This window comes from Triticum dicoccoides, chromosome 5B (assembly GCF_002162155.2).
Source record: "Triticum dicoccoides isolate Atlit2015 ecotype Zavitan chromosome 5B, WEW_v2.0, whole genome shotgun sequence".
NCBI lineage: Eukaryota > Viridiplantae > Streptophyta > Magnoliopsida > Poales > Poaceae > Triticum > Triticum dicoccoides.
The window spans coordinates 582,247,780-582,258,896 of NC_041389.1; the positions used below are offsets into that span (position 1 = coordinate 582,247,780).

Genomic DNA, 11,117 nt, shown 5'->3' on the forward strand with positions numbered 1-11,117 from the left:
CGATTCCCGGCGAGCGTTTCTTTTCTCTATGGTATGAAGATGATGAAGGAGAGGACTTGGGGGGTCCATTCCAGTAATGCAACCATTATCTCTACCAACCCTGGTCTCCTCTCTGTCCGCATCTTGGAATACAAACTCTGGCACTTAGTCGGGTGACTGGGATTGGTTGGTCATCAATGATAGGATGGAACACTTTGTGGTGTTCCCTTCTTCGAAGATCCTGCATATGCAAACTCGCGACAACAAGCTTCCCCTCTCACTGAACAATTTCATGGCCAAGATCCGGGAATCTTTCTTCGAACAATAGGAGGGCAAAGATATGCTAGAAGTCTAGGTGCGCCTTTCGAGCATCCCCAAGAAGCAACGTCGTGATGATCGCCTCATATGATGGCGTCAACGTTGATCGGGCGTCCTATTGTGGTGGATGAGTTATCCCTTATCTACTTGGCACCGCAAGGATGAAGTTTGCATGTCATGTACCGTCCAAGCTCAGGGGCATGATCTAGTTCTGGTTCAATAGTAAAGGTTACAACATTAAATTGGAACCTGAGACCAAGCCCAGACGTGTGGGCAGCAACGACCCTCTACCTCCCAAGCCTAATGATGATAAAGGCTCGAAGTATGATGACAAAGACCAGAGCGTAGACAATGACTCCATGGATATGGATTATGGAAGCTTGGGATAAGTTGCGTGATAAAGGTTAGTCGGCCAAAACCGGGGCTTCCAATGTTGGTGAGGTGGTGGATTCGACTCAAATGAAAGAGTTGCCAGACAAGTAGGCAACCGAGGTGCCAGGGGGCTCCCCCTTTTGACCCCTTGGCAGATCTCGAGTATCACTACGCTGGGCAATACATCATGCACGGTTTCATGGACATCAAGATGGAGGAGTGGGTGGAATCTAATGACCCGCAACATCGTCAATTCGTCATAGTGCCCAGTTTGGTTATCTCCATTATTGGAGGCTCTAGCGACATCGGTTATGTTAGTATCATTGCATTGGTAGATATATTGTTCCCACCCTGGCGTCGAACATATAAAATATGACATCATGATATATATTGCTAATCATTCGGAATAATGTGTGACTCATGATATTTATCGCTAAACATCCATTTTTGTTACTACCTCCGTCTAGGTGAATAAGTCATTCGCGTAGTTCTAGGTCATCGATTTGAGGATTTAAATATGTGTTATATGTCATGAAAATTATATCACTAGATTTATACATGGATGTAGTTTCTAAATATATATTTTTGTCACATATAATATATATTTAGATAGTTAAATCGTCAACCTAGAACTACGCAAATGACTTATTCACCGAAACGGAGGAAGTATCATGCATTCTTTCGATAAAAGGGGCCACACAACCCTCATACATCATGGCATGATGTGTGGCATACTTGCATGGTGAGCAAACTAAAATTAATGAAACATGCATGATGACATTATGAGTCGGTAATTGCATATTAAGTGAATTGAGTTACTAGTAGGGATGAACTATTTATGTACTCAATTCATATGATCTGCAGCGTATCTTTCAAAGCTCTTAGAAAAAAGAAACCCACCGGACAGAGAGGGCTGACCGTCGGATTTCGATCCAACGGTCCCGACGGACCACAGAGAAAAGAAGCAGGGGGGACGAAACAGCCAAGCAGGCCGGGAAAAAAAAGAAAGGAAAGCAGAGCTAATGGCAGAGGGCTGGAGAACATAGCCAAACCCTAGTCGCCACGCCACCGCCCGCCGCCCGATTCCGATGGACTTCGCGGAGCTGGAGGCCGTGGAGGGCCTCCGCTGGCCGTGGCACTCGTGGCCGCCGACGCCCTCCGCCGCGGAGGCGCTCGTCGTCCCCACCGCGGTGCTCTGCACGCCGCTCCACCCGACGGCGCCCGACTTGCTCCCGATCCTCCCCTACCCGCCCCTCCGCTGCGCCTCCCCGTCCTGCGCCGCGGCCCTCAACCCCTTCTCCCGCGTCCACCACGCCTCCGCCCGCTGGTCCTGCTCCTTCTGCGGCTCCATGGCCAACCCCTACCCGCGCCACATCTCCCCCGATTCGATTCCGGCCGAGCTATTCCCCACCCATTCCAGCGTCGAGTACACGCTTCCCCCGGACCCTGCGGAGGTTGGGGGCGGCGCCCCGCCCGCAATCGTGTTCGTCGTCGATGCGGCCACCGCGGGGGACGAGCTCGCCGCGCTCAAGGCCGAGCTGCTCAGGGTCGTGCAGGGGCTGCCTGAGAGGGTGAGGGTGGCGCTCGTCACGTTCTCGGCGTCGGTGTGGGTGCACGATCTCGGCTTCGAGGGCTGCGCCAGGGTGGTCGTGTTCAATGGGGAGCGTGAGCTCGAGTCAGACAAGGTCGGTGAATTCTGAATTTGTGATTGATCCTATCATGGGGTGTTGCTTATAGTTAGATTATATGCTTATCATTGGTGAAACAGATCAGTGCACTGTGCAAGCTGTATAGTCAGTAGGAATCACATTTAGTCCACTGTTTTTGCCAGAATAAGTAATATAAACATGTTATATGGTGAAAAAAGAACAGTTTCTGATTCCAAGCATTGCACATATTGACTTAAACGTCCCACATCAATGGGGATCTTACCTTGGCTAAAAGACCTAGCTTCCCCGAATGTCCTGTTTCGTAAACCGCTTATAAACAAGCTCAAGTGAACATATTGAATAAAATCACAAGACAGACTAGAACAGTTCCTAGGTTCAAGCCAGGCTTATGGGGCACAAGCCCCTGCCCCCCGAACGGGCCGTAGCTTTGGTTTCTGAATTCCAAGTTGAATGAACATTGTACATTGTAAATTAAGGCTCTCAGTTTGCAGTTGCTGAACTTCTATATATAATCTGCTGTGAGTAATAGCCATGAAATCACAAAAAGTTGGTTAAACATAGGGTAATTGACAAAAGTGGAATCATCATAATCCACCGCAGTGCCAAACGCATCCTAAGTAGCTTGCTCCCTACATTCTCAGTGACCTTAAAGTTGTACTCTGCAGCCCTGTTATATACGACTGCAGTTTTTTTTGTCTTCTAAGATTGTTCTTGTCGGATGTTTGACTCAAAAGTTTCTGCATTTGGGCCTCTAGGTCACTAGGCTAGTAACATGCATATGCTCATGTCCATTAAACTACGGTGAGTCTGGCCCCCTTTTTGTACATGAGAATCGAAAATTTTAAACTTGAACAGCAAGATGGGACTTTCAGTATCTGATCAGTGATTTACTGGAAATTGTTTCCTGGATGGCGAATGATTGTTTGTTTCACATCTGTTATTCAATTGGGTCAGTCATAGGCTCACTGCTAATGTCATTCACTGATCTCTTACGATAACTGATTTACTCTGTATAATTCATCGCCGTTTCTGTGTATCTAAGAGGCTTTCTCGTATGTTTCAGATACAGCAACTTCTAGGTGTTCGACATTCACGATACAACAAGTTGGCTACACTGAAACCCATTGAAGCGCAGAGATATTTGCTGCCTGTTTCTGAATGTGAATTTAGCATTACATCTGCAATAGAGGACCTGAGTTCTATGTCTGCTTGCCCATGTGGGCATCGCCCATTAAGGGCTACTGGCACTGCTATTTCCACAGCTGTTGCTCTTCTGGAAGGTTGCTGCTCACCTAACACTGGTGGCCGAATCATGGTTTTTACATCTGGTCCCACAACAGTGGGTCCAGGACTTGTGGTGGAAACCGATCTCGGGAAGGCAATTCGTTCGCATCGTGACATTTTCAATGGCAATGTGCCTCTTGTTGAAAAAGCCCAGGATTTCTATAAGAAAGTTGCCAAGAGATTGACAGACAGTGCATTAGTTCTTGATCTTGTGGCTTGCTCTCTTGATCAGATTGGAGCTGCAGAGCTTAGGTATCCAGTTGAAGTATCTGGGGGCTTAATGGTGCTTACAGAGTCATTTGAGTCTGAACAGTTCAAAAGCTGTTTAAGGCAAACCTTCAAGCGTGAGGGTACTGATTACCTTAACATGAACTTCAATGCAACGATTGAGGTAGTGACATCAAGGGAGGTCAAGATTTGTGGTGCCCTTGGTCCTTGCATCTCCCTTCACAGAAAAAACAGCTCCGTTAGTGATAAAGAAATTGGTGAGGGTGGGACAAATTATTGGAGAATGAGTACATTGAACAGCAAAACCTGTATTGCTTTCTTCTTCCGAGCTGATTGTAGCCGTGATACCGATCCCCCAACTGTCTTCTTTATTCAGTTCATGACAAGATACCGACATGGTGATGGTAGCAATCGCCTAAGGGTAACGACTGTTGCGAGAAGATGGGCTGGACCTCGATCTCCAGAAATTGCTGCAGGGTTTGATCAGGAAGCTGCTGCAGCAGTTGTGGCCAGGCTTGCTGTTCACAGAGCAGAGACATACCATGTTAGAGATGTAATACGATGGCTTGACAAGATGCTTATTCGCTTCACTGCTAAGTTCGGAAACTATGTCCCTGAAGATCCATCTACATTTCGCTTGTCCACTAATTTCTCCCTGTATCCGCAGTTCATGTACTACCTGCGAAGGTCACAGTTCATTGATGTTGGCAACAGCTCTCCTGATGAAACTGCTTTCTTCCGATTGATGTTGAATAGGGAGGGAGTTGTGGGATCCCTGATCATGATCCAGCCAACTTTATTCCAGTACTCATTTGATGGACCACCTATCCCTGTGCTGCTAGATGTCAGCTCCATCTCTCCTGATGTCATTTTGCTATTTGATTCGTACTTCTATATAGTGATTCATTATGGCTCGAAGATTGCTCAGTGGAGGAAACTTGGCTATCATAGAGACCCAAATCATGAAAACTTACGGAAGCTGCTTGAAGCACCAGAAGTTGATGCAGAGGCACTATTGGCAGACCGTTTTCCAGTGCCAAAACTCATAAAATGTGATCAGCATGGGAGCCAAGCCAGGTTTTTACTAGCCCGATTGAATCCATCTGTGACACAGAAATCACAGCTTTCTGAAGGATCTGAGGTCATATTCACCGACGATGTTTGTCTGCAAGTTTTTATTGAACACTTGCAGGAGTTGGCTGTTCAGGGTTAGCGACGCATGGACCTGCCCATGGTTCCGCTATCTCAGTTGGGCCCATCTCAGATCCTGAAGATACGGCTTTCTGATAGATGGAATGTCATATTCACGGGTGGTGTTTACTTGCAAGTTTTATTGAACACTTGCAGTAACTGGCTGTACAGGATGAAAGAGTCCATGTGGAATTAGTTACGTGTTATTTCTGGCCATATGTTATCTTGAAATATTGCCAGAGCTGCCTGGAGGAGTGAGATCTCCTTGATTTGTACATTTGCTTCAGCTCCAGTTTGATGTAAGCCAGTTACCTTTTAATTTTTTGTATAGACTGATGTTATTAATCTTTACCCCCGACGAGCGTTGAGATGCCTGTGGTTACATTTGATATGCAGTAAATCACTCTACCATTCTTGTTTTAGTTATGCAGTAGGACAGTGACACTATTTTAAGGAGTTAATGTCGAGATGCAACTCCCTCCGATCCAAAATAAGTGTCGCAGTTTTGAACTAGGGTTAGTTCAACCTTAGTTCAAAACTGCGACATGTATTATGGATTGGAGGGAGTATTTTATAGGCATAATACATCCTTTAAGCAGTTCATTTCTATTACGCAAACAGTGACATGTAGATGCCTCTGATCGTCTTCACATAACATCTGCATATTCCTTTTGACGATGTGATTGCACAGCTGTGTGATTCCAATGGTGTGTGACATCTTGCAGACCAACCATGATACATGCATCCTATATAAACATTTCCCTGCCATAAATGCATGATGAATAGACTATGTTTGATTAGCTTATGCAATGTACTTAGCCTTGTTATCACCACAACCCTGGCAGAGCAAGGAAGCTTCTTGCTATGATCGTACCCATCATTCCTCAAGACCCAACCTTCTCAATAACTCAATGACAGATAGGCTAGGTTATAGTAATGGATTTCCCATCACCAAGCACATGGCCTGTTCCCTTCCACTTGACCACACACAGATTACAAAAATAGTGTGCTTATAATTAACAAACAGGTTAACTTACAAGATACCATAATAATAATAGTCTCATTGATGCCCTTTACTTAACAATCACACATACTTAATTGACAACAGTAGAATAAAATCACCAAGTAGATTCTGGGACACATGGTAGGGAACATCACATAACACCAATCCAGCTACACACAGATAGATTATTGCTTCTGGTCCACCAACAAATTAAACATGGCAACTCTCCCTTCTTTTAATCCAGCTAATAATTGAAAACATTATATATCTAAGAAACCATAGCACACTGCAAGAACACCATCCTTATGGCATCATAGTCTTCCTCTTACTGCCCCATGTTTAGCTCTTGTTCTTGTACTTGTCCTTGGCCCTTGGTGCTGAAACAAAAAAGTCCCATGGGGGTTAGAATTAAGATATAACTCTTGAATTGTAAGAGAATTTTAGCTGAAGATACTGACCAAGACCGATGGCTTCGGACCCCTTCATGATCCTCAAGCGTTTGCATGAAGCAACAAACATCCTGCAGGGTAATTGATCATCAGCCGACGAAAGAAACTGAACCGTGGACCTCGCTTAATTGCATTCTAAGCACGGGGTCGTAAATACGGGAGTAGATAAGGGGGCGCAGGAGTGAAGTAACATACTCCCATGGGACGTCTCCAACAAGCATCCAGTCTCCATCCTTGTCTTCGTAAGTAGTAACAACATCTGAACCGTTCACTGCCTCAACCATCTTCCCCTCATTCCCTGGGAAAAAAAAGTAGTTGATGATTTTAATTCAAACTAAGCTCCATCCATACCAGTCGAGGCAAAATCATTAACATGAGTTGATAATATGCTCTTGCAGGTTCTGATGCCGACGGTGACGGATCTTACCAGTTGCGGTGAAGGTGCTGAACATCTTCTGCAGAGCAATGGAGAGGTCCTTGTAGGTGTTGTACATCTTGAGATCCACCTTGCGCAGGTAGGGCGCGCCGTCCATGCTCACCTTGACAAAGTTGGAGCCGTTGGCGCCAGCAGCGGCGCCAGCAGCAGGCTGCTGCTTCTCGGTCTCCTCCTCCTTCTTGATCTTGACCGACTGGACGGTCATGGCGTTCCTGCGGTACGACCGGACTGGTGGCCAACCCACAGCCTGTGCCCTGGTCGACGCATGACATGCGAAATTAGCCACAAATTTACATTTACCACTTGCAAATCAGTTCGTTACATAATCTAGTTCCAAGTCCAACCCACTGGCGCTGTAAAAACAAATAAGATTCTCCATTGCAATTGTTGCTGGAGGTTCCATCCATCTCGATCACGCACGTTACTATATTCCTTCCGGCAGCCAGCTCCGTTTAACTAATCTATGTACGCCTGCGGCAAACTTTATGGTGGTAGCAGTACCACTATCATTATGGTGTATAATTGAAACGGCATCAGCTTTAGCCGAACGCCACATGAATCATGGCCAGCATGATTATCCACAGCCCCAATCATCTACTATCTTCTACAGACTAAACATTTTCTCCGTTTTCATCACAGAAAATGAAACGCTTTCCTTTTGCAGTGGAATCTGCCAAAAGATGGATGGAAAGTATAAACATCACCGGTTTTCCTCTCTGACATGTATGTACCGGCTGCCGCACAAAGCAGGCATCAAGTGCGCATATGTTTATGGTTTGGAAAGGCGTTAATAATTCGCGTCGGCGCTTTGGAGGCGACAAACAACACACAGCGGATGGTGTCGCCTTGCACGCTTTCTGCCATGGGATCTCCTTTGCGGATATTTTGCCCTACTTAAAGCGTTTGCCCATTTGCATGCCATGGTTTATTCAACGTCCTATAAATACATAACGAATCCAAACTCGAGAAAACCAGTTTATAACGGGAAAAAGGATTGAAGGCCTGCACATGCTGGAGCTCTACATATGTCTAATTATGTTTATGTGTGTACTTCTGGATCTTTTGCTGAACAACCAGAATGAAAAGAAGGAAAGGAGATAATTAATCAGGTTCCATGCATAGAATCTAGAAAAAACCTTGAGCACACATGTTCAAACTCTACATATGTCTAATTATGTCTGCACTTATGGATCTTTTGCTAAACAACCATAATGGAAAGAAAAGGAAAGGAGATAATCAGGTTCCATTCCTAGAAGCTAGAAAAATCAGATTACTCGATCGATGCTATGTTAGTTAGGAAACAAAACCAACAACCTACCATAATGAGTTAAAAACTAACGAAATGATTATGTGTGATAAAGGAAGCATATGCAGGCATACTTGGGAGCAGGTGGCTTCTCGGGGTCGGCGGCCGCGGCCTCCGCGGGCCTCTTGGCCTTGTCGGCGGCCGGCTCCGGCTTGCCGGCGGAGTCTTCCTGCATGCCGCCGCCGGTGGGCAGCGTGAGCTTCAAGTCAATGGTGTCCTCATAGCCCCTCTTCCCGGCCTTGGCCGCCTCGGCGCCGCCCCCGGGCAGCCCGAGCCTGAGCTCCGTCCCGACGTCGACGTCGGCGCCAGCCATCGGCTCCGGTGGAGCAGCAGCTGGTCGGCTAGCTAGCCCGTGCTTGGGTCTCCCACCTTGGACACCTCCACGCGAGCTACTCGAGCAGCTGCTGATCTCTCGTCCTCTCTTTCTCTCTCCGTGTATGCAAGATGGCTTGTGATTAGGAGATGGTGGTGGTGGAAGAGAGAGAGGAACCAAGAACTGGGTGGGGATGCGTATATATAGAGGGAAGAGAAAGAGAGAGGAGAGAGAGGAGGGAGATGAAGTGGTGAATGCTCTGCTGGTAGGGTGGTAGAGAGAGAGCTGTGGGGTTACTAGAACAACAGTTAGTTAGAGCATGAGTGAGGCTACTTGGAGGTTGGAGCCAATAATTTTTGTTTCCATGTTTCCCCGGCTTGGATTGTCTGCTCAACGACTGATGCAAGCATAGGTGCTGCCGTGTTGCCAGTTAGCACAGTGTGGAGGCCTACCAACTTGGGATCCAGTGGTATGAAATGTCAACAGGGTGAATGTTGTAGGCCAACAAACAAGTGGTTTGCTCTACTTGCTAGTATAATTAATTAGTGGGTCGAAATATAATTAGTCACCAGCTAAAATTCCCCAAGGGAGATGAGCTGCAGGGTGCTGGTGTCCAGCTATCCATTGTCACAGTGTTTAGCTCTTTGTGGCCTATGAGTTTTAGTCGATGCATTTAAGGATTACTTTTGGTCCAAGATCAATAGCAAAATTGCATGAGTTCATGTCTCATGATTTGAAGGCTCAAATTAATATGAGTTTTCTTTTTCTTACGGAAACAACTCAGATTTATTATCAAAGTTCACGGAAGTACAAGGCACCTCAAATTAATATGAGTTGTTGCAGTTATCACATACGAAACTGCTTCATGCACGTTCCTGCTGCCCGATGCATGCACGACATCGATATCCAGCGGACAGTGCCCAATGTATGCACATATGTGTGGCCGGATTTTAAATATCCTCTATGAGTCGTTCATATTTTATCGTGTGTATAGCGCAGCTTTATCATATATATTGTTTCTTACTTTGTTTATTAAGGTACTACTATTTCTTGCTTTGCTTGAACTTGTTTCTTTAAGGTACTGTTTACTAAAATCGGGTGAAACCCTTTCATCTAATTTTTGTTGGTTGTGTGCTTGAACTTTTGTACTTTATTTATCTAGAGCATCAATGAGAGTGATACTAAAGTGATGGCAATTAGTAATTTTGCCAGGAAATAAGGAAAATTATAATTTTGTCTCACTACCTGGTATATAGAGACATCATTCCTTGATATTTACCCTATCCGTTTATATCTTTTATAAAGTTGTCGGTCGGCTGCAATACGGTTCGTAGATTATTTCTGTGAAAGAAAAAATTGCTGAAAGGAAATGAAGAAATTATAAGTGTGTGTTACTATCTGATAGATAGATGATGAATCAAGTGGAACACATGAATTTATTTCTCAAAAAGACAACCAACATGTTTAGGCAAAGGCCAGGTAACCAAAACAGCGGTCAAGAAGAAAAGAGATTGGGCACCATCTACAATTCACTCAACTTTCAAATCCTTGAGCTTTACCATGAAGGTCATCAACAAAGGAATTAGTTTGAGAACCCTAAAATTATTCTATTTATTAATCCATGTAGCAATGATGATAACGGTTGGATACATGGCTTTTTTCAGCATGCTTCTCGAGGCGGTAACACGCACCCATAACTTTTCACAACTAACTCTGCGCTAGACAACGCACACGGGCCATTTTAGGCATAACATGGCCGCAGCCGAAACATGTGTGAAGTATGTGTGCTACCACGTCTACTTTGTGCGAGCGGCGACGCATATGAACCAATGCTTGTCTTAGAGCATCTACAGCCGGAGTTGGCAAATCTAGCCCCTCAAATGCCCGCGGACGCGCCCGGCGGGCACTGACCGAGCAACCCTCATATTTGTCACTCTACATCCGCGTATCGCATATCTGGCGCCTTATATCCATAATACACATGCACACGTTGATCTACCCTACATGATCAAACGACGGACAACAAAAATCGGCTGTAAAGGGACACAAGATCGGTTGCAAACGGACATTAACATACTTCACAACATCCAAAAGATCATAGTTCGGCCCCGACAAGTTCATAAACTTCTGCAACTGAAAATGATATAGACATTAAGGAGGAGGGGGGCAGAATCACCACTTCCTCGTCGGGCCTTTGCCCTTCCGGTCGTCGGCGCAGCTGTAGGCGTCCGCGGCTGGTGGAGGGTCTTGGTCGTCGGACGAGGAGGTGCACTTGTCGCCGTCGGCGGAGTCGGAGTCGGAGAAAACGATGAGCCCCTTCATCCGACGGACCACCCTGTCCTGCTCCCGCTTCAACCTTGTCACCCGAGCCTTCTCCGCTGCTGTCTTCTTCGCCTCGCGCTCCGACTGCTCAATAGCAAGGCGGAGCGCCTTGGCGTTCTTCCGTCGGAGGGCCATCTCCTCCTCGTAGTCGAGCTTCGAGCCGGAGTCGCTGCTGGACCTGCTCATCGTGGTGGATGGGATCGGAACCGGAGAGGGAGAGGAGTGGACGGAGCGAGCGAGCGAGAG

At 46.1% G+C, this 11,117-nt stretch overlaps 2 protein-coding genes across 3 annotated transcripts; one reads left to right on the top strand and one right to left on the bottom strand.

Annotated features, from left to right (window-relative positions):
- Nucleotides 1–1,683: 1,683 nt before the first annotated feature.
- LOC119311769 (protein transport protein sec23-1-like) lies at nt 1,684–7,029 on the top strand. Of its 2 annotated transcripts, XR_005151166.1 has the most exons (3): nt 1,684–2,354; nt 3,403–5,341; nt 6,893–7,029. XR_005151166.1 is itself a non-coding variant. In XM_037587470.1 (2 exons), the coding sequence occupies exons 1-2, from the start codon at nt 1,758–1,760 to the stop codon at nt 5,062–5,064; spliced, it is 2,259 nt and encodes a 752-aa protein (XP_037443367.1). In that variant the 5' UTR covers nt 1,684–1,757; the 3' UTR covers nt 5,065–5,431. The 2 variants fall into 2 exon arrangements, 1 of the variants encoding a protein (XP_037443367.1); XM_037587470.1 differs by lacking the exon at nt 6,893–7,029 and having other exon boundaries at nt 3,403–5,431.
- LOC119311770 (auxin-responsive protein IAA13-like) lies at nt 6,036–8,794 on the bottom strand. Its single transcript, XM_037587471.1, has 5 exons — nt 8,311–8,794; nt 6,922–7,184; nt 6,690–6,792; nt 6,504–6,565; nt 6,036–6,422 (listed from the first exon to the last, which is right to left on the bottom strand). Exons 1-5 carry the CDS (start codon nt 8,547–8,549, stop codon nt 6,385–6,387), a joined length of 705 nt encoding a protein of 234 aa, XP_037443368.1. The 5' UTR covers nt 8,550–8,794; the 3' UTR covers nt 6,036–6,384.
- Nucleotides 8,795–11,117: the final 2,323 nt, after the last annotated feature.